Source organism: Fusarium flagelliforme (genome assembly GCF_020744385.1).
Source record: "Fusarium flagelliforme strain FIESC 12 MPI-CAGE-AA-0113 chromosome Unknown B0J16scaffold_3, whole genome shotgun sequence".
Classification (NCBI taxonomy): domain Eukaryota; kingdom Fungi; phylum Ascomycota; class Sordariomycetes; order Hypocreales; family Nectriaceae; genus Fusarium; species Fusarium flagelliforme.
Window position 1 is genome coordinate 3,929,874 of NW_025763505.1, and position 17,622 is coordinate 3,947,495.

The window sequence follows — 17,622 nt, forward strand, 5'->3', positions numbered from 1 at the left end:
TCTTATATAAACCTGTTTGTTGCTACCCGGGCTCGGCTGATATCTACTTGACTCTCTGAAAGCGCATATTATACCCCAAGTTCCAGTCAAGGCTTCAACCACCATAAACACATAGTGTGTTAGCCTCACACTTTATAACTTATATACCCATCACAACAAAACTCAGCCATCATGAGCCCCCATAGCGAGGTTTCTTTCTCAGGCTCGGATGCCCCAGTCTCCAATGGTGCCAGCAACGGTACCAATGGACATTACAACGGCCACTCCAACGGCACAAACGGTATCAGCAACGGCGACGAGGCTCCTCGAGCTGTTCGTCATGGACCTCGCGTTCACAAGGAACGCTCACGTTATCTGGAGTCAGCTCCCGCAGACTCTGAGTTCGATCTTATCTGTGCCGGATTTGGGCCTGCTTCTCTTGCTGTTGCCGTTGCTATGCACGATGCTATCGCTGAGGGCAGAAAGCTCCGTCCTGATGGCGCAGCTCCCAAGGTTCTTTTCCTCGAGAAGCAGCCCAAGTTCGCTTGGCACGCCGGCATGCTGCTCCCTGGAGCCAAGATGCAAATCTCCTTCATCAAGGACATGGCTACCCTCCGCAACCCCCGATCTGAGTTCACCTTCCTCAACTACCTCCACAGCCAGGGTCGTCTAGTTGACTTCACCAACCTTGGAACTTTCCTGCCTGCCCGTACTGAGTACGAGGACTACCTTCGCTGGTGTTCTTCCTGGTTCGATCATGTGGTCGCCTACAACAACGAGGTTGTGTCCATCTCACCCGAGAGCAAGGAGGCTGGTGCCGTCAAGACCTTTACCGTCCAAGCCCGCAATGGCAAGACTGGCCAGGTCCAATCCTACCGCAGCCGGCATGTTCTCGTTGCTGCTGGTGGCCAGCCCTCGCTGCCCAAGAGCCTTCCCGCGAAGCACCCTCGCGTTCTGCACTCTTCCCAGTTCGCCAACTATGCCCCCCAAATCCTCTCCAAGCAGAACGCTCCTTACCGAGTTGCTGTTATCGGTGCCGGTCAGAGCGCTGCCGAGATCTTTAACAATGTCCAGAACCTGTACCCCAACTCCAAGACCTACCTCATCATGCGTCAGGAGTTCCTCCGCCCCAGCGATGACTCTCCCTTGTAGGTTATACGTACGTCTACCTAGAGTTGAACTCATTGCTAACTATGGCGTACAGCGTTAACTCCATCTTCAACCCTGAGTACATTGACAACCTGTGGCCACGATCTGTCAAGGCCCGCGAGACTCTCTTGACCGAGGCTCGCGCTACCAACTACGGTGTTGTCCGCCTGGAACTGATTGAGCACCTCTTCGAGAAAATGTACGACCAGAAGCGCGAGATTAGCGATGATGAGACCCTATGGCCCCACAGAATCCTTTCAGGACGCGAGATCGCCAGCGTCGACACCAAGGGCGATGCCCTCGAGATCAAGGTTCAGCGCGTTAACGGTGGCCCTCTCGACGGCTTCGTTGATCAGGAGACTTTCGATGTTGACCTGATTGTCGCTGCTACCGGCTACAAGCGAAGCGCCCACGTTGACATGCTCAAGGACGCCTGGACAATGCTCCCCAAGACAGTGTCGGGACGCAACGAGTCTCCCAAGGGAGTTAACGGTTGGAACGTTGAGACACAGGATGGTGAGCGCAAGTTGGCAGTCGGAAGAGATTACCAAGTCAAGTTCTCTCCTGGTACAGTTGCCCAAGACTCTGGTGTTTGGCTGCAGGGTTGCTGTGAGGGTACTCACGGAGTAAGTGATGCATTAATTATCAGTAGTACGAGATCCATGCTAACCATCTTCTAGCTGAGCGACACACTTCTCTCTGTTCTGAGCACACGTTCGGGCGAGATCGTCCAGTCTATTTTCAAGCAATAAATTGCCACGACAGCATGAATGAATGGAATGTTTACTCGAGTGTAATGGGTTAGCACGGGCAGCGAAAATGGTCGGTTGGACTCGAAATAGTAGTTCCCCGGCTTGAGTCTTTTTTATATCCTCTTTTTTTTTATATTTGTTATCGCAGTACATTATCATCAAAAGGTGGAACAAGTTTTTTTATGGTGTTTTTGTAGATATTATTAGAACCACATATCCTTGCATTAAGAAATATCCATCCATGGCTCTTCAATCTTAGCATCTAGTCTACACTTTCATGACGTTTTGTCCTGAGTCACTGTTTATCAAAAATATATAAATATCTCAGTGTTGGTAATTTACAGCCAGGTGCATCTCACCCAGGTTATCTTGGCATTTTATGATCCGGCATCTTTTGGACCCTGGATTTACATAATGTTCCTTTGCGTAATAGCCGCCGTGATATTATACAAAGCTTTCAATATGATCATAACCTTGGTCTGTCCTGCACCAAGTGTTGTTATTGACCATTAAGCGCAGTATCTCCGCTACACCAAACGGGTGAGCCTCTGTAATTGGCAATACCGAAGAGAATCTTTCTGATGGGCATGACATCTTTCGGCAGGCAGAGATCCTGACTTGGACAAGCTTGAGTAAAGGTTTCATCAGTATCAAGTTCGGCCCATGTCAAACTTTGGTGTTGAGCCATTATACCCTTTCCTGGATGATCAGGGACCCGACTCAAGACACAACGAACTTCCATGTCAAGCATCCATTCGTATTTCGGACAATGAATTGCCATATTGAGGTTGATGCAGAAAATGTCATAACGTTGCTTGAGTAAGCAGAGCCTTTCATGTCTCGAAATGACATTGGAAAAGCTGACAAGGTTGCAATCCCCTGTCAAAACGACGTTATCTGTCTGATTCCATACGAGTATTGATTGGCGTCTGCCCTGCCTCGGTTCGCTTTTGGCGTCAAACCAAACCTCTTGGAGTCCATGTGTCAGGTAGACTGTGCATCGGTGATAGCATTAACTCAACGAGATCTGCATCATTTGAATACGGATAAGCCGGTCAAACTTTTACTTCTAAGAGTCACGATGAAGATTCATTAGGTACATATAGTGAACCGACAGTCAGAAGTAGTGGAGAGAGGAGAAGGGTTATCATGACCGTGCCGCAAGCGAAACGAACCATTTCCAGTTGAAGGCCTCTCTCTTTTTCTCCCTTCCTCTTTCTATCTTGGGTCAGTGAGTTTCTCCATAATTGATTGACCGGTTTCCTATTTCGATTTTTCTCATGTCCATTTTCCGCACCAACGAAAAAAAGAAGTCACTACTAGGAGAGTCTTTCCGTTCGTGTTTCTGTGCGTCAAGTCTACGTACTATCTAGGTAGTTGATGGGAGTGGGGGACACCACCTAAACTACAGCGGCTGGGTAAATCCTGTACCTTTTTGAGAACAGAGCGGAGTTTTTGGCCCCTAACTATCCTTAACTTAGCTGCTGGGAGGAAATCAAGTCAACTGAGCAGAATTGAACAGGGGCTGACTGGTTCACAGTCAATGGAAGCATACGACGAATGTTCTGATCTCCTCTTGGAAAAACAACCTTACCTAGACCAGCCCAGCTACTACAGCACAGCACAGAGCGACCCGACCCGACCCAACGACTTGGACTATCTAAGCCATGAAGACCGACTCTGAGGAAACTGGAGTACTACAGTCTTCGGCTACTACCTCTACTCCTGCTCCTCCGTCCTCAGCCACAACTACAACTACAGCCACTCCTTCTGCTGCTTCTACTCCACGAAGGCTTCCTGTTAATCCCCGACGGCACAAGGTCGCTCCCGAGCATCGTAAGCGTGTCGCCACAGCGTAAGTTGTCTTTTCGGTCTCTTGACTATTCTGCATCTCCTCTTTTACGCGGTGGATGACTTTTGATATATGGTATACCCTCTAAATGGGTTATCCATCCATCCACTGTTGCGCACCATCTACCTACCTTACCTATCTATCTCTTCAATCAATATCTTTTCATCTACTCAAATCTCGATACGCGTGTCCAAGAGAACATTAACTCGGTCTAACAAATGTCTTCCCTTAAAGGTGTAATGCTTGCAACGTGAGAAGAGTCAGGTGCTCCGGCGAGCACCCGTGTCGGCAATGTCGGTCTTCTTCACGCGACTGCGTATACCCTCTTCCTGCTGAGAAAGTTACTGTTACACGTACAGAGATCCAAGAGTTGAAACACAAGGTCGATCTCTATGAGCGGGTTCTTCGGGATACTGTACCCGCAGCTATCTCCAACGCGGTTACTGACGCCGCCAGCCGCCAAGAGCTATCCGTATTGCTTGGCTGGACAGCCTCCGAGTCTGGTTATGATGGATCTGGTGTTGGGTCAACGGCTCATACAACACCATCAATAGATGGCCATGCACATATCGTGAGAGGCCCCTCCGAACTCCCTCAATTCCAATATCCTAGCATTCCGCGCCAGTTTCAGCAAATCTCGCATTCTCAGTCTCAGATTCCATACCCGGATACGCGGATCCAAGATGTCAGTCTTGGACTATCACGGCCACATCCTCCCCAACTATCGCATTCTATTTCGACTCATCACCAAAGGCAAGATGATGATGAAAATCTAGCATCAACCGAAGGCCGACTGCTGCATGATCCTGATGGCCATGCGCGTTTTCTCGGCGAGACGAGCGGTGCAACTTTTCTCGACAACTTGAAAGAGTTCATGACCACGGTTCTCCCTCTTGCCTACCAAAATCTTCGTCCGGGCTCAGACGGCAGTGCGTTCTTGTCAAGTCTGGGTAGCTATCAGACATACGACTCTCGTCCTCTAAATGATCGCGACGTCGATCCTACATGGTTCCCCTCTTACCCCGAGATGAACTCGATGCTCTCTGAGCTACGATGCTTCATCCAAGACGGGAACGGCAATTGGCCAAGCGGAGGTATTTATTGGTGGGGGAACCTACACACAACACCTACAATTCCCCTACTAGAGCGAGATTCACAAATGGTCCGATTGACTAAATGTCGCCCTCTGGCTCTCTATCAGACCGCATTTGCTGTAGTCTCACAGGCTACAATCATGCCGCCCCAGGACATTTCTATAGACTCTAATCTCAGCGAGACCTATTACAGCAGGGCGCGTATGCTCTTGGGGAACCCTCTCGACATCACGCGTTTTACGCCGAATGAGGTTGCAACGTTGACTCTCATGGGCTTCTACTTGATCGAGATGAATCGTCGCGATGCTGCGTATATGTGTGTGAGTAGCGCCATGCATATCTGCATCATGCACGGCTCTCATAGAGGCTGGCTTGACGAAAGTGGCAAGCGAGTATTCTGGACGTTATATGTACTGGATCGTTATCTGAGCTGTCTGATGGGAAGACCCCCAACCATCATGGACGATGCCATCCGTTTAGAACCACCTTGTGATGCTCCGTATGTTTACGTCTCTGTCCCTGATCGCTGCTTTAGCTAACATTGTGCTACAGATCCATGCCCCCAGCCGATGGTCTCAAGGCACACGTCGAGCTTTCACGAATCTCGAATCATATCGTTTGTAACACCTATCGCATATCCCCTTCGAAAGATGTTGTTAGGCCCATGAGAAGCCTTGAAGGAGAAATCAGCATGCTTGATTCTTGGAGTCTAAACCTTCCACCCTCCCTACGACTGTCAAGCAACGGACTGAGCGATGATCCAGCAACCTGCTTACTGCACATGTACTACAATCAGGTATATTGTTTACCCATGCCTACTATCTCAGCACCTAACTTTGTTTTACAGCTCATTATCTTGACTATACGTCCCGTCTTCTTCGCTCTAGTCAAAAAGTCGTTCGCAGAAAAGCTTGTCTCTCGCCAATGCTCATTGAGCTCGCACCCCCAACTTCCTCACCTCAAGCGGTGCATTGCTTCGGCAGAACACAACATTCGACTGGCACGCCAGATCTTACTTGTCAACCACCCCCGAAAACTCCTCCAGGCCGGCCTTCATTTCATCTTCAATGCGGCTATTGTATTGATGCTGCAGCAGTTGGTGGAGGATCTGTGTCCATCATCCAGAACCGAGAAGGCTCGGTCACTCGATCTTGACTTTGTGATTGCCAGATTCGAGGATGAGAGTCGTGTGGGCAGCAACTACGGTCGAGATTGCGCCACGGTTCTTCGAGATCTTCGCGTTCTTGTGCAACGACTTCCTATACCTGTTGATATCAACACAGCGACACGCTCTATGAACATGAATCAAACTTCAACAACCTACGATCCAATTGCGAATCGTACAACGGTGGATATGGGACACTCGTGGCCGGATAAGTTGGCCTCGGACGCATTGCAGCAGCCAATTCTTGTTGATCAAGGACATATGCTATACAATGAGTTGGTGTCGTGGATCGACGTTGACTGGCAGTCCTATAATGGGTACCTCATTTAGATATATATTATATAAAATATTAATGAATAATAAGATTGATATCGGTAATGTTCTCTTGGTAGATTCTACAGATCTGCCTATTGATCGCTCGCATAGGGAAGTATTGTGGTGCTTTTGACTCGTGACGATCGAGAGGCGTTCAGTCGAGGTTCTCCAATTGAAGAGGAACTTTGTCGGTTGCGCCTTCCCAAGTATCCATGTTTTGCACACGCAAATTTAGAAAGTTGTACAGAAAATTTGAAAATGCAAGAGCAGAACAAGAATATACTTGGCAAGTCAGTCCTCGCTTCCTTCCCAATGTCATGTAAGAAATAATTGAGAGGAAGGTGACGTCTGAGAGTCATGTGATGAAGTGGGTGACTCTTGCAACTGTCGTATCCATGGAATGTCTCACTCGTAATCTCGCTATTCCTTCCATTACTTCTGCCTGTCAAATAACTTTGATACGAAGTGGACTTTGCCTCTAGTCATCATCGCTCGTATTAGCTGTCGCAAATCATTACCGCAAATGGCACCTCTCCAGCGCCGAGCCGTCGCGACATGCTTCATCTTCAAATTCCCATCCGATGACATAGCAGAGAAGCCACAGGTTGCTCTCTTCCGCCGGAGCGGTAACGTAAGAACATATCAGTAATCCCTGTCCCATCTTATTCCTGTCAGATGATTGTAATTTGTGCTTACATACTGTACCCAGACACAAATATGCAGGTATCTCTGGCAGTGTAGACGAATCCGATGTGGATCCACTTGACACAGCCTGGAGAGAACTGGAGGAAGAGACGACTCTCACAAAGGATTCTTTGCGTCTGTTTCGAAGAGGAAAGCCCTTCTCTTTTGTTGATGACTCAATTGGAAGAGAATGGACAGTCAATCCTTTTGCCTTCATTCTCAAATCAGAGAAGGAGGGTGGTCAAGGCGAAGCTGGTATCAAGATAGACTGGGAGCATGAAGGTTATGAATGGTTCGATCCAGATACCGTCAACGACTCAGATGGCTTCGGGGGTGTTCCGCGGATTCTTGAAAGCTTCCGAAGGGTGTGGTTCAATATTGATCTGGGCAATGCGGCCGGCAACACCCTTGCCACATGCTTGATGGCTTTGCAGAACGATCATGAGAGCGGAGCTCGCCAGCTTGCTTCCAAGGCTCTCGACACATACATTGATGTGGTCAGGAAGATCGACGTCTCAGATCAAGACCAGTGGTGGAGGAACGTCAGGTTCGCCGGATGGCATCTGTGGAAGAATGGACGGGAAAGCATGGGTGCATCAGTTTTGAACACTGTTCTGTCAAGTCTGGGCATAATTGAAGGCAGTACCATGTCCAGTGATTCGTTGAACAAGGGTTTGATTGACAAGATCATCGAGGCCCTCGACAAATACGCTTACGACCGACAGGCTACCAGTTCAAGAACTGGAGCGTCGTTTCAAGCCTTCCTGGAACGGCATCTAGAAGGAGACGGGCCAATCAAGATTCTTACGCTTTCTTGCAGCTCTACTATCACATCAGCCATCAGTCACGTTCTCGGGAAGGGCTCACGGCCCATTCATGTCCATGTGCTCGAATCTCGACCACTTTTCGAAGGTGTCAAAATGGCTCAAGAAATTACTTCTTTTGCCAATGAGAACAGCACAAAGCTCGAGGTAACAGTCCACACTGATGCGAGTGTCGGTGTTGCGGCGAGAGGCATTGATGCCGTGCTAATCGGGGCGGATCTAATCGATGGGACAGCCGCAGTTAGCAATAAGGTCGGTTCACTACCCACCATCTTGACAGCCAAGTACGCTGCCCCGCAAGCGAAAATTGTCGCTCTTTCTGAGAAAGAGAAGGTGTTGCCCTACCCGCCCCCAGAACAGGAGGAAAATGACCCCTCAGAGGTTACGCAAGCTTGGACAGGCCTCTCCGCGGACCTCCTCGATGCCCCCCACTCTCAAGTAAATGTCAAAAACGTGTATTTCGAGTGGGTGCCATCCGATTTGATCGATCATTATATTACAGAGGACGGGGTTACCGATGCTGTGGGAATATCGAGATACGCCGAGGATGTCGCAAAGAAAGCTGACCAATATTTTACCAATCTTTGAGAAACAAATCCGAGTCAGCCAGTGCTGCACCTGGAGCTTAACCCCGACAATGTAAAGAGTTACATTGCCTCTATTTCATATTCGGCCAATGGTCGCGGCATATGACCTTTCCCGCGTTCCTTGGTGCCTTGGAACATCTGACAAACGCTGCGGCTCACGCTCACCGTGTGGAAACATGATGGAATCAATGTAGCAGTGGGGACTGTCTGACACTTGTCGCTTCAGCTGTGAGCTCTTAGCCTTGAGTCTTTTAACGCATTTTCAACCGTGCCTATCGTCTTACTGCAATGGCTTCAACATGAAGCTCCAGTGGAGTACTCCGTACCGGTGAACCTGACTGGGAACAAGAGTTTCAGGCAGGGGACATTTGTCGGGTTAGTTTGACGAATCGCACCGGCTGTTGACTCCTCAATGCGGCAACTTTATCGTCTAGATGCCTTTTTCTAGAAGGCTCAATCAATCATTCATAAGCCCTTTTACGAGGCGAGGCGCAACGATTAGGTGCCAGGGTGCAGCGGCACGTTCTCAGTAAGCAGCGCGAAGGATCCCTGATTCTGGGGTATATGTCAGCCTTACAGCCCTAACAGCACAGCCCGCACGCCATCATGACTTAGACCATCAACCATAATCTGGTCATCACGTCAACTTGTAGTCATCGTTTTCCTGTTTTGCGCACAATTGTGGAGGTTCTCGGCGACTCGTTGTACGAGTCCCGCTCCTTGGTAATGAGTCAATTCTGGTCCTGCTTAGCTCCATTCCCGCTACTCTTTCGGCCCTCACACTGCCCTCCATCGCTATAACATACTTAATATGCAGGCTAAAGATGCGGTCAGTGGGTGTTAAGGAGCTCAGGCAACCTCGATCAAGGTTGCATCAGTGGCGTTGGCCATCTGCCTATTCGAGGCACTCTGTTGTCAGCCTCAAACCCGAGCGTCTGGTCTGCTGTCAGATTCTTACTTCATGATAGGTCGACGAGAAACCTTGATTTACACAGCATGGTGACAAACAAGATGACACCCGGATCGGGCCTACACATGGTTCACGCTTACCAGATCCTTGGGAACACTGTAGAAAGGGGACTCATTGGATAAGCCCCCAAAGCAATCCCGGACCTGAGGCATCTGGGCGAAGTTATCATGGAATCTCTATAGGGGCATAAGTCCCAAGAGCTGGTATGGGGTCGGTGTTGCCTGTCGGACAGAAGTGTATATGAATGAGACGAAGACGCCGGAACACTGCTCGTGGAGTTTCATTTCAAGAACACACTACGAGGTGTTTGTCCCATTTTTTTCTTAATTTATGAGGAAAGCCAATCGTCTCCCCCCTCCATTCGGACTACTACTGCTACCGCCAATATGGCCGATCAAAATGTTTTCCAGCCGGAAGAGTCTAATAAGACACGGTCTAGTCATGTCGCTGCCTCTTCCATGGACCAGACTCGGGAAAGAAGTCGAGCATTAAACCAGAAGTTAGATTTCGCTCTTCTTCCGCTCCTGTCTCTCCTATACCTGTTCAACGGCCTCGATCGTGGTAACGTTGGTAATGCCGAGACGCAAGGTGTGACACCCCTCTTCAGCTTTGCTTCGTAGTGTTCAGTCGACGAACTTGGTCGACTAACTATCTACTTCTAGGATTTACTACCGATATAGGAGCAGAGCCTGACGACCTTAATGAAGCTGTGTCTCTGTTTTTTGTCACATTCGTTGTCCTTCAGCCTGTCTCAGCCGCTGCTGGCCGTTACATCGGTGCTAGACATTGGATCCCCTTTTTGATGGTAAGTTGACAAGGCAACCCTTGATTAAGCATAACGGCACAGGACCAGCTAACACCTGACAGTTTGGCTGGGGCGCAGTGACTATTGGTCAGGCTTTTATCAGAGGACGTGGTACGTTGTTCTCCTTTTTCTCGTTAACTAACGTCGTACCCTGACTATCTCTAACTTGACTCCAGAGGCACTCATTGCCACAAGATTGCTTATTGGCGCCTTCGAAGCGGGATTTTATCCTACCGCCGTGGCCTACCTATCATTCTTCTACCCACGATATGACTTCTGTGTCAGATTGGCCCTTTTCTATGGACAGTATGCAATTGCCGGCGCCTTTTCTGGCTCAATCTGTGCGTTCCAAACTCAACTCCAGGTAGTGCCAATGCTGACATTTTTAAGCATACGGAATCTTCCACCTCCAAGGCGGTCGCCTAAAAAACTGGCAGTACCTCTTTCTCATTGAAGGAGCGCTGACCTGCTTCTTTGCAATCGTGGCCTGGTTATGGCTACCTAACGGTCCAGGTTCCGCTTGGTTCCTTCGACCGGACGAGCGAGAGCTTGCCGTCGAACGGATGAAACAAGACAACGCCGAATTTGTCCAGCACGAGTACAGCGAAGATGGGATAGAAAAGAACCGACTAAGCAAACGGGACTTTGTCGAGACGCTCAAAGACTGGAAACTGTGGACTGTCCTTGTGCTCAACATCTGCGCCAGTGTTCCTAGCAGTGCTTTCTCTGTTTTTCTGCCTCTAGTTGTTCAGGGGTTGGGTTACGAGTCCATCCTTGCGAACTTGGTAAGTTGTCCTTGTACGAGAATCCTAATTGATCCTGACTGACCATGCAATAGATGACAGTTCCTCCCTTTGTTTGCGGCGCTCTCGGCCTCTACGCCTTTGCCCTCAGCTCCGACCATCACAAAGAACGCGGTTATCATATTCTCGGCGGGTTGCTGCTTGGAATCGTTGGCCTTATTCTTACCGTCACGATCACGTCGAGTACTGGCCAGTATATATCACTCTGTGTACTACTCTCGGGCGTGTATATTTCTGCTCCTCTCACAATGGCCTGGCTCAGCGGCAACACACCCGAGCCTGGCAAACGCGCCCTAGTACTTGGTGTTAATGGATTCGGCAACCTCGGAGGCGTGATCGGTGCACAATTGTACCGACAGCGTTATAAACCACACTATAGATTTCCGTTCTACGTTACGCTGGGCTTTATGGCCATCGCGCTGATCGGATATATCTCATATCGATTCTTGCTTACGGCAGTCAACAAGCGCAAGAAGGCGATACTGAGCACGATGACACCTGAAGAGATCGAGAGCGAGAGACTCAACGATCGCCGCTACGCAGATAAGAAGTTCACCTTCATGTACGGACTTTGATTGGACACAAGGATTGAAATATAAGCAAGAATTGGCCGCTAGAATTGGATATGCTCAGTTAGTTAGATAGACAATTGATGTTTTCTCTTCATCAAGACTCCTTTTCCGCCTCCTTCATGCTGGCCAATTGACTTTGCAGCCCCTGTTTGCCTACTCTCATAGCCATCTCGATCTCCCTTTCCTCTTCTCTCAATCTGGCCTTACTAGCCGCCACCTCACGTTCTCTCTTCCTTCTCTGCTCTTCCACCACACGATTCCTTTCTTCTAGCGCCTTCTCACGTTTTTCGCGAGCATCGCGCTGCTTTCGTTGTTCCTCGTCGTCCTTTGCCGCATCCAGGTCCTCGGGTGGTGGAGGTAAGTTGCTCACGTAAGCCTCGATCAGGGGATCGCGGATTTTGGGCTCAAGCGATATGTATCGAATGTCGGTGAGGACCGGGTCGGGTAAGCCGGTAGATAGCGACTTATTGTTAAGCAGATGCACAGGCTGGGCCTTGAGCAGGGCAGTCAGATCGGACTTGAGCTTAGACTGGGGCATTTTGAGCCGCGCGATATGTTCTCGATACGCCTTCTCGCGATCCTTGTCGTTGATCTTGTGATCTTTCATGACGTCCTCCTTCTTGTACTTCCTCTTGAACTCAGGCCAGTACAGCTTCGGAGTAGCCTTTTCTTGCAGGAATGCCATGTAAGCAATACGAGGATCCCGCTTTTCCTGCTTCGCCCGTTGCTCCTTCAACTCTGCAATCTTCTCACGCGTCCATTCATCCCAGCAATCTCGGCGTGCTTTCGTAGTGCTGAGCGCGGTGTATCTCAAATCGTCGATGATCTTGCCTTCCTCGAGAAGCTTCTCCCACGGACTATAGGGGTTGATATTGAAGTCATTCAAGAGATCCTTGAACAGGTATTTGGCGTCATCCTCGGATAGGGGCACTCCCTCAGCGCCTTCGGGCCATTCCTCAGCATTTCCGTCGTCATAATCGCCTGGTTCGAGACCATAGTCATCTCCCATTGCCTGTAGTTGTGCTGCAAAATCGGCTTCTGTGAATTCCAAGGGCCCGTCTTCGTTCATTTGAGGGTCTTCCGTCCTTTGTCTCTTAGACGGGTGTTCCCCATCTCCCTGATCTTCACCATCGCCCTCGTCGTCTGTCACCTCAACCTCTTCATATTCGCTGTCATCGTCCAGACCCGTCGCAGGAGCATCTGCCTTCTGAGCTGTCGCATTTTGTCCCGCCGTCTCTCCTTTGTTGTCGTCTTGCTTGGTTTCCGTCTCTTCTTGTGCTTCTCCTCCTGCCTTTTTCCTTAGTCGTGCTTTGTCAAGCTCCAGAATGGCGGGCATCAGCTTCTCGGGTATGCGCCAGTAGCTGGTATTCTTAACGGGGTTGTACACAAATCGCCTCGAGTATTTGGTGTAGACTAGGATCCAAGGTTCACAGCCTGGAATTGGTTCTTTCCTCCTCGGCTTGTCTACGGGTTGTGGACGAGGTCGACCTTCAAATCCCCCACGTCCGCCTCCATATCCGCCTCGTGAGTTATTTGGTCTTGACCCATTCTGTTCTTGGTTGAACTGTGCCATATAGGCATTGGCGACATTAGGATCGGCTAGAGAGGGTATTGAACCGTAGGCAGGGTATGCTGGCGGTTGTGCTTGCACAGGCTGCGGAAGAGGCTGAACTCCTGGTCGCTTGTATGTTGATTCCTTCGTTTCGGCATGATAATAGTATGTATGTCCTGTAGGTGCTGTATGTTCACTCCATCCTGGAGGCAACGGCGCCAGGGCAGCTGCCGAGGGTGTATGCGTCGACTTAAGCATTTCGTTCGGCGCGGGCGCGTCGCAGATTATGACATCAGGTTTGGGAACGAAATGTATGTTTATGTGAACAGTAATTGGTAATCGGTTTGTTTCGTGTTGTTCGAGGTGTTTTCATCAAATGCGCGCAGGTTTTGGCTGCAAAAATTGCTTGATGTCAACAACGTTGGATGGTTGAGCAATGGCAAGAAAGTTATGATTCTCCCAAGAGAAGCCCGAAGGAGCTTGGACCCAGCGAATAGATAGTGGAGGATAAATGGATTTTGGTTACCCTGCAGCTCAGCTCGATTGATGGCTGGATTGTTAAGAACCGAACCTCGAATGTGAGGTTATTTTGCTTGAAGTTAACGATTCGGTTGTGAAAATAATTCAGAAAATGTTTAAATCTTGAATAGGCTTTATTATATCAGCCAAGTGGACGACATGCTGCGTACGTGAGTCTATAATTGATAATTCTTTGTGTATTAACCAAGTTTATCTATTGGAGTAACGAACCGCCCACATGCCATAATGTTCAAAGGAAGCTTATAACAAAATGTCTCATCTTATGTATAGATGCTGAGCTATGCTTTCTTTAATCATTATCTCTAGTATTTATTGGAAATCTAGGTATGCTGTACCATAGGCCTGTTCCCGAGCCTCCATTAATATGGCCCCAGAAATTCCAAGATTAGGGGCCCTTATTCCCGCTTTGGGCAACAGTCCAACCTCATCATCAGCTACAACCTGTCAACTCCTTACGAACATTCTCTGAGCGGTTCACTTCTGATATGACACGGTAGTAAAGACGGAAACACTTCAATATTCAACCACGTCTGCGATAGAATTACCGATTTCCGATCGCACGCCTATCTGAAGTCCGTTTATGATCCGCCAATCCCGGCTTTCATACCCTTCCTCAACCATCGTCATCAACCATGGCACCGGCTCATAACTATGGCTCATCTAGCGGGCCTATCTCATTCTTGCAGCGATATTGGAAGGCCAGTCACTAAAAATATCGGGATATGACAGAAAGAGGACTAACATGCCTTGCAGACAACTCATGCGCCTGATTATGTTGGGTTCTTGTTTCTCCTGGCAGGTTGGATCCTGGTCTGTACAACATTTCGAGAAGAGAGTTTCACCACGTTGACAGATTTATAGACGGTCCTTTTTATCAACCCATTTCATCGCATGTTCTTCATCAACGATCTTCAGATTTCGTACCCCTTTGCGGTTCATGAGCGTGTTCCTGTCTGTACGTTTGAAGCATTGAATCCAAGTAGACAATACTTGACCACAGCTGACAAGAACCAGTTATGAACTTTGTATACGCTCTGTTCATACCACTAGGAGTTCTCATCGCCTTCAACATTGTCACAAGGGCCTCAGCTGCAAAGCACGAAGTCACCTACCTTTCATTCCTCATCTCTATTGTACTCACTTCCTTCATTACTGACATCATCAAGAACGCCGTTGGTAGACCTCGCCCTGACTTGCTTGACCGTTGCCAGCCCGCAGTTGGTACCAAAGCCAACACCCTTGTCACCATAGATGTGTGCACGAGAGAAGATGGTCATATTCTTCAAGAGGGCTGGCGGTCATTCCCTTCTGGCCATTCATCCTTCTCATTTGCCGGTCTGGGATTTCTCAGTCTCTTCCTTGCTGGACAGCTCCACGTTTTCCGCTACTCAGCCGGTGGCCGTGATCTGAGTCGCGCTTTGGTCTGCCTGCTGCCACTCATCGGAGCAGGTCTCGTCGCCATTTCCCGATGTGAGGATTACCGCCACGATGTTTACGATGTCTGCGTGGGCTCAGCTCTCGGCATGAGCATTGCATACTGGAGTTACAGACGTCACTGGCCCCGACTATCCAGCCAAAAGTGCGACGAGCCTTATCCGCGACCAGGAGTCGATACCCAGCCCGGCTGGCAACGCATTACCGATGATGAGGAGGCAGCAAGAGGGACAGATGTAGGATTTGAGATGGACAACTTGAGTGGTTCGCGACGCTGATATTGGGGACTTAGGCATAGTTTGCATGCTTGTTTGAGAGACCTCGGCGTCATTCACATTGCATAGCGTTTTTCATCGAACCATCATATCCTCCAGCAACAACCATAGACTTGGGTGAGGTCAAGATTCGAAGTACGTCTCGTCTCGTTGTGTGGTCATTTCATGATATTATTGTACAGGGGCAGATAAGGGTGGCCCCGCGTTCCTTTCACCCCATCTATCAAGAATCTATTGCCTTGTTCCTTACTTTTCCTCTGTCTCCTCGTTCTTCGCCAGATCGTGCTCCTTCAACAACGCCGTGATCTCGTCAGCGCTCCACAGACGGTGGTAGATCTTGCCGTCCTCGGTCTGTCCTACTGTTGCGAACTCAACTACACATGGTATTAGCGGGGTAATCATTGGAAATCTGACAGCGAAACGTACTCTTCTCACTGCTCAGCTTGGTCGAGTCCATTGTCTTGCTAAGAACCTTGACTGCCATTCCACAGGCCTCCTTAAGAGTGCAATCCTCCTTGTAGTCTTGCTTGAGCAGACTCTGTGCGCTTGCATTGTTGGCACCCGCACTTGTGGCCTTCCAACCACCGTAGTTGCCAGAGGGGTTGCTAAGGTAGAGCTGGAATTGTCTTCGAGGATCCCAGCCAGCATAGATGAAAGACACACCGAAGGGTCGTAGACCACCGTGCTGGGTGTAACCTTGCTTCAGATCACAGAGTCGGCGGACGAGCTGTTCGCAGGGGATGTCTTCGTTGTAGGTGAGGAGGTATCGCTGAGCGGCTTGTCGGGCGTAGTTGATAAGGATGTTGGCATCGGCGGTCATTCCAGCAACAGCGCAGATCATGTTACTGTAAGAGAATCAAACATTAGTCATACAATTCTTCAAAAGCAAGCCTTAGCAGGGAGCGGTTGCGCACTCGTTCAAAATGTAGAGCTTCTCGGCGGAAGTGTCCTGCTCCAACAGCTTTGAGGTGACCTTTCGCTCGGCGGCAAGGACAATACCATCCTTGGCCAGAATACCAATGGCGGTACCTGCATGTGAAATAGCCTCTAGAGCATATTCGACCTGGTAGAGACGGCCCTCTGGTGAGAAGATGGTTGTCTATAGATATCGGTTAGCTGGGTGGGAGAGCTTCCAGCTATTGGAGCTTCAAGGGCCAACGCACTCGGGAATCGTAACGGCGAGACATGGCGTAAAGCTCGAAATGTCGAAATTGAATGTATGAACAGAAAGAAGACCTCTAACAGAGCCCAGGTAAGTGCTAGTAGAAAGCCGTTGCGATGGTGAGGAGCTGGCTTGTTGTTGGAGTTGAGGCTGTGGATTCGTTTACGTCGGTGCAGCCCAGGTTCCAGTCCAGATGGTTACCTGTAACGGAGCTCTAGGCCGCCGCGCCGCGTTAGCTTTCTGGTTGCTGAATTGCTAACGGGGAGGCTGAATGTTGTTGCCTCAGGCTAGAATGACGGTATTGAACATCAGCCAATCTGATCAAAGCGTCAGCTGCAAGGCTAAGATATGACCTTGACTAATCCGAGCTCCTTCCTTATCGATCTTTATAATTCTCAGGCAAACACTTTGCCACAATCAGGCATCAAACAGCTTTGTTTGAGTGGGAACAAGCAGCGCAGCTTCCCAAAATCGGATTGACTGTCACAAGCGCGAGTTTATCCTCCACTCCATGGGCCCCTGCCACCTGCCACCCGTCCACTTCAACCACTGTAGGGCATGAGCGGCGGGCGGAAGCTTTCTAGTGCCGAAGTTTTCATACCCTCCTCCGCATAGCTCTCTTTCCCCTCCAGTGAAGCACCTCTCTTTTACATCATCATCATCCCGAACGATTACCTTGACAGCAGCTTTTTCACCAACTCGAACAGAAGCTGCTGCTATACATTTTTCTGTGCAGCAATTCGGGTTTCGTTCAGAGTTCTGATTTTAATGCGCGCGTCTTTCGAAGCTCGGCACGCGACCCGCCCAACTTACTGATACTGCATTTACACCACCATAACGGCTGTCGCGCAAGCTTGATTGAGTTCATAACACCATCCGATAGGTTTGGAGAAGTCGTCACGTTCCGTGTAGTCGGCTCACCAAGACGCGACTTTACTACTCATCTCGCGCATATCTCAAATTCCTGTGTATCGGCATATTGGCACATCACTTGCGCCAAGACGTATAGAGGTTGAAGAGAGACGAGCATCTTCGCGTGGAACAGCTGAGAAGGCTTTGAAGCTGTTCTTGACATAGTCGTGATTTTCAATTATCCTCCACGTAATTA

General features: G+C 49.3%; 7 protein-coding genes across 7 annotated transcripts; 5 read left to right on the top strand and 2 right to left on the bottom strand.

Annotated features, from left to right (window-relative positions):
* Window positions 1-74: 74 nt before the first annotated feature.
* B0J16DRAFT_110269 (L-lysine 6-monooxygenase (NADPH-requiring)-domain-containing protein) lies at window positions 75-1,950 on the top strand. Its single transcript, XM_046121426.1, has 3 exons — window positions 75-1,127; window positions 1,184-1,754; window positions 1,809-1,950. Exons 1-3 carry the CDS (start codon window positions 172-174, stop codon window positions 1,878-1,880), a joined length of 1,599 nt encoding a protein of 532 aa, XP_045985118.1. The 5' UTR covers window positions 75-171; the 3' UTR covers window positions 1,881-1,950.
* A 1,366-nt stretch (window positions 1,951-3,316) lies between these two features.
* B0J16DRAFT_339051 (uncharacterized protein) lies at window positions 3,317-6,710 on the top strand. The gene is made up of 5 exons (XM_046127504.1): window positions 3,317-3,735; window positions 3,967-5,325; window positions 5,379-5,622; window positions 5,674-6,255; window positions 6,313-6,710. Exons 1-5 carry the CDS (start codon window positions 3,548-3,550, stop codon window positions 6,319-6,321), a joined length of 2,382 nt encoding a protein of 793 aa, XP_045985119.1. The 5' UTR covers window positions 3,317-3,547; the 3' UTR covers window positions 6,322-6,710.
* B0J16DRAFT_110317 (uncharacterized protein) lies at window positions 6,695-8,720 on the top strand. The gene is made up of 2 exons (XM_046121428.1): window positions 6,695-6,951; window positions 7,016-8,720. The coding sequence occupies exons 1-2, from the start codon at window positions 6,830-6,832 to the stop codon at window positions 8,400-8,402; spliced, it is 1,509 nt and encodes a 502-aa protein (XP_045985120.1). The 5' UTR covers window positions 6,695-6,829; the 3' UTR covers window positions 8,403-8,720.
* Window positions 8,721-9,503: 783 nt separating this feature from the next.
* B0J16DRAFT_110319 (major facilitator superfamily domain-containing protein) lies at window positions 9,504-11,600 on the top strand. The gene is made up of 6 exons (XM_046121429.1): window positions 9,504-9,959; window positions 10,034-10,176; window positions 10,239-10,287; window positions 10,353-10,517; window positions 10,567-10,961; window positions 11,015-11,600. Exons 1-6 carry the CDS (start codon window positions 9,758-9,760, stop codon window positions 11,552-11,554), a joined length of 1,494 nt encoding a protein of 497 aa, XP_045985121.1. The 5' UTR covers window positions 9,504-9,757; the 3' UTR covers window positions 11,555-11,600.
* Window positions 11,601-11,627: 27 nt separating this feature from the next.
* Window positions 11,628-13,562, bottom strand: B0J16DRAFT_339060 (uncharacterized protein). Its single transcript, XM_046127505.1, has one exon. The coding sequence runs from the start codon at window positions 13,359-13,361 to the stop codon at window positions 11,646-11,648; it is 1,716 nt and encodes a 571-aa protein (XP_045985122.1). The 5' UTR covers window positions 13,362-13,562; the 3' UTR covers window positions 11,628-11,645.
* A 972-nt stretch (window positions 13,563-14,534) lies between these two features.
* B0J16DRAFT_383080 (phosphatidic acid phosphatase type 2/haloperoxidase) lies at window positions 14,535-15,355 on the top strand (the record flags this gene model as incomplete). The annotated part of the gene is made up of 2 exons (XM_046131300.1): window positions 14,535-14,598; window positions 14,658-15,355. The coding sequence occupies 2 exons, from the start codon at window positions 14,535-14,537 to the stop codon at window positions 15,353-15,355; spliced, it is 762 nt and encodes a 253-aa protein (XP_045985123.1).
* A 121-nt stretch (window positions 15,356-15,476) lies between these two features.
* Window positions 15,477-16,895, bottom strand: B0J16DRAFT_110375 (nucleophile aminohydrolase). Its single transcript, XM_046121430.1, has 4 exons — window positions 16,516-16,895; window positions 16,267-16,451; window positions 15,779-16,197; window positions 15,477-15,726 (listed from the first exon to the last, which is right to left on the bottom strand). The coding sequence occupies exons 1-4, from the start codon at window positions 16,537-16,539 to the stop codon at window positions 15,599-15,601; spliced, it is 756 nt and encodes a 251-aa protein (XP_045985124.1). The 5' UTR covers window positions 16,540-16,895; the 3' UTR covers window positions 15,477-15,598.
* Window positions 16,896-17,622: the final 727 nt, after the last annotated feature.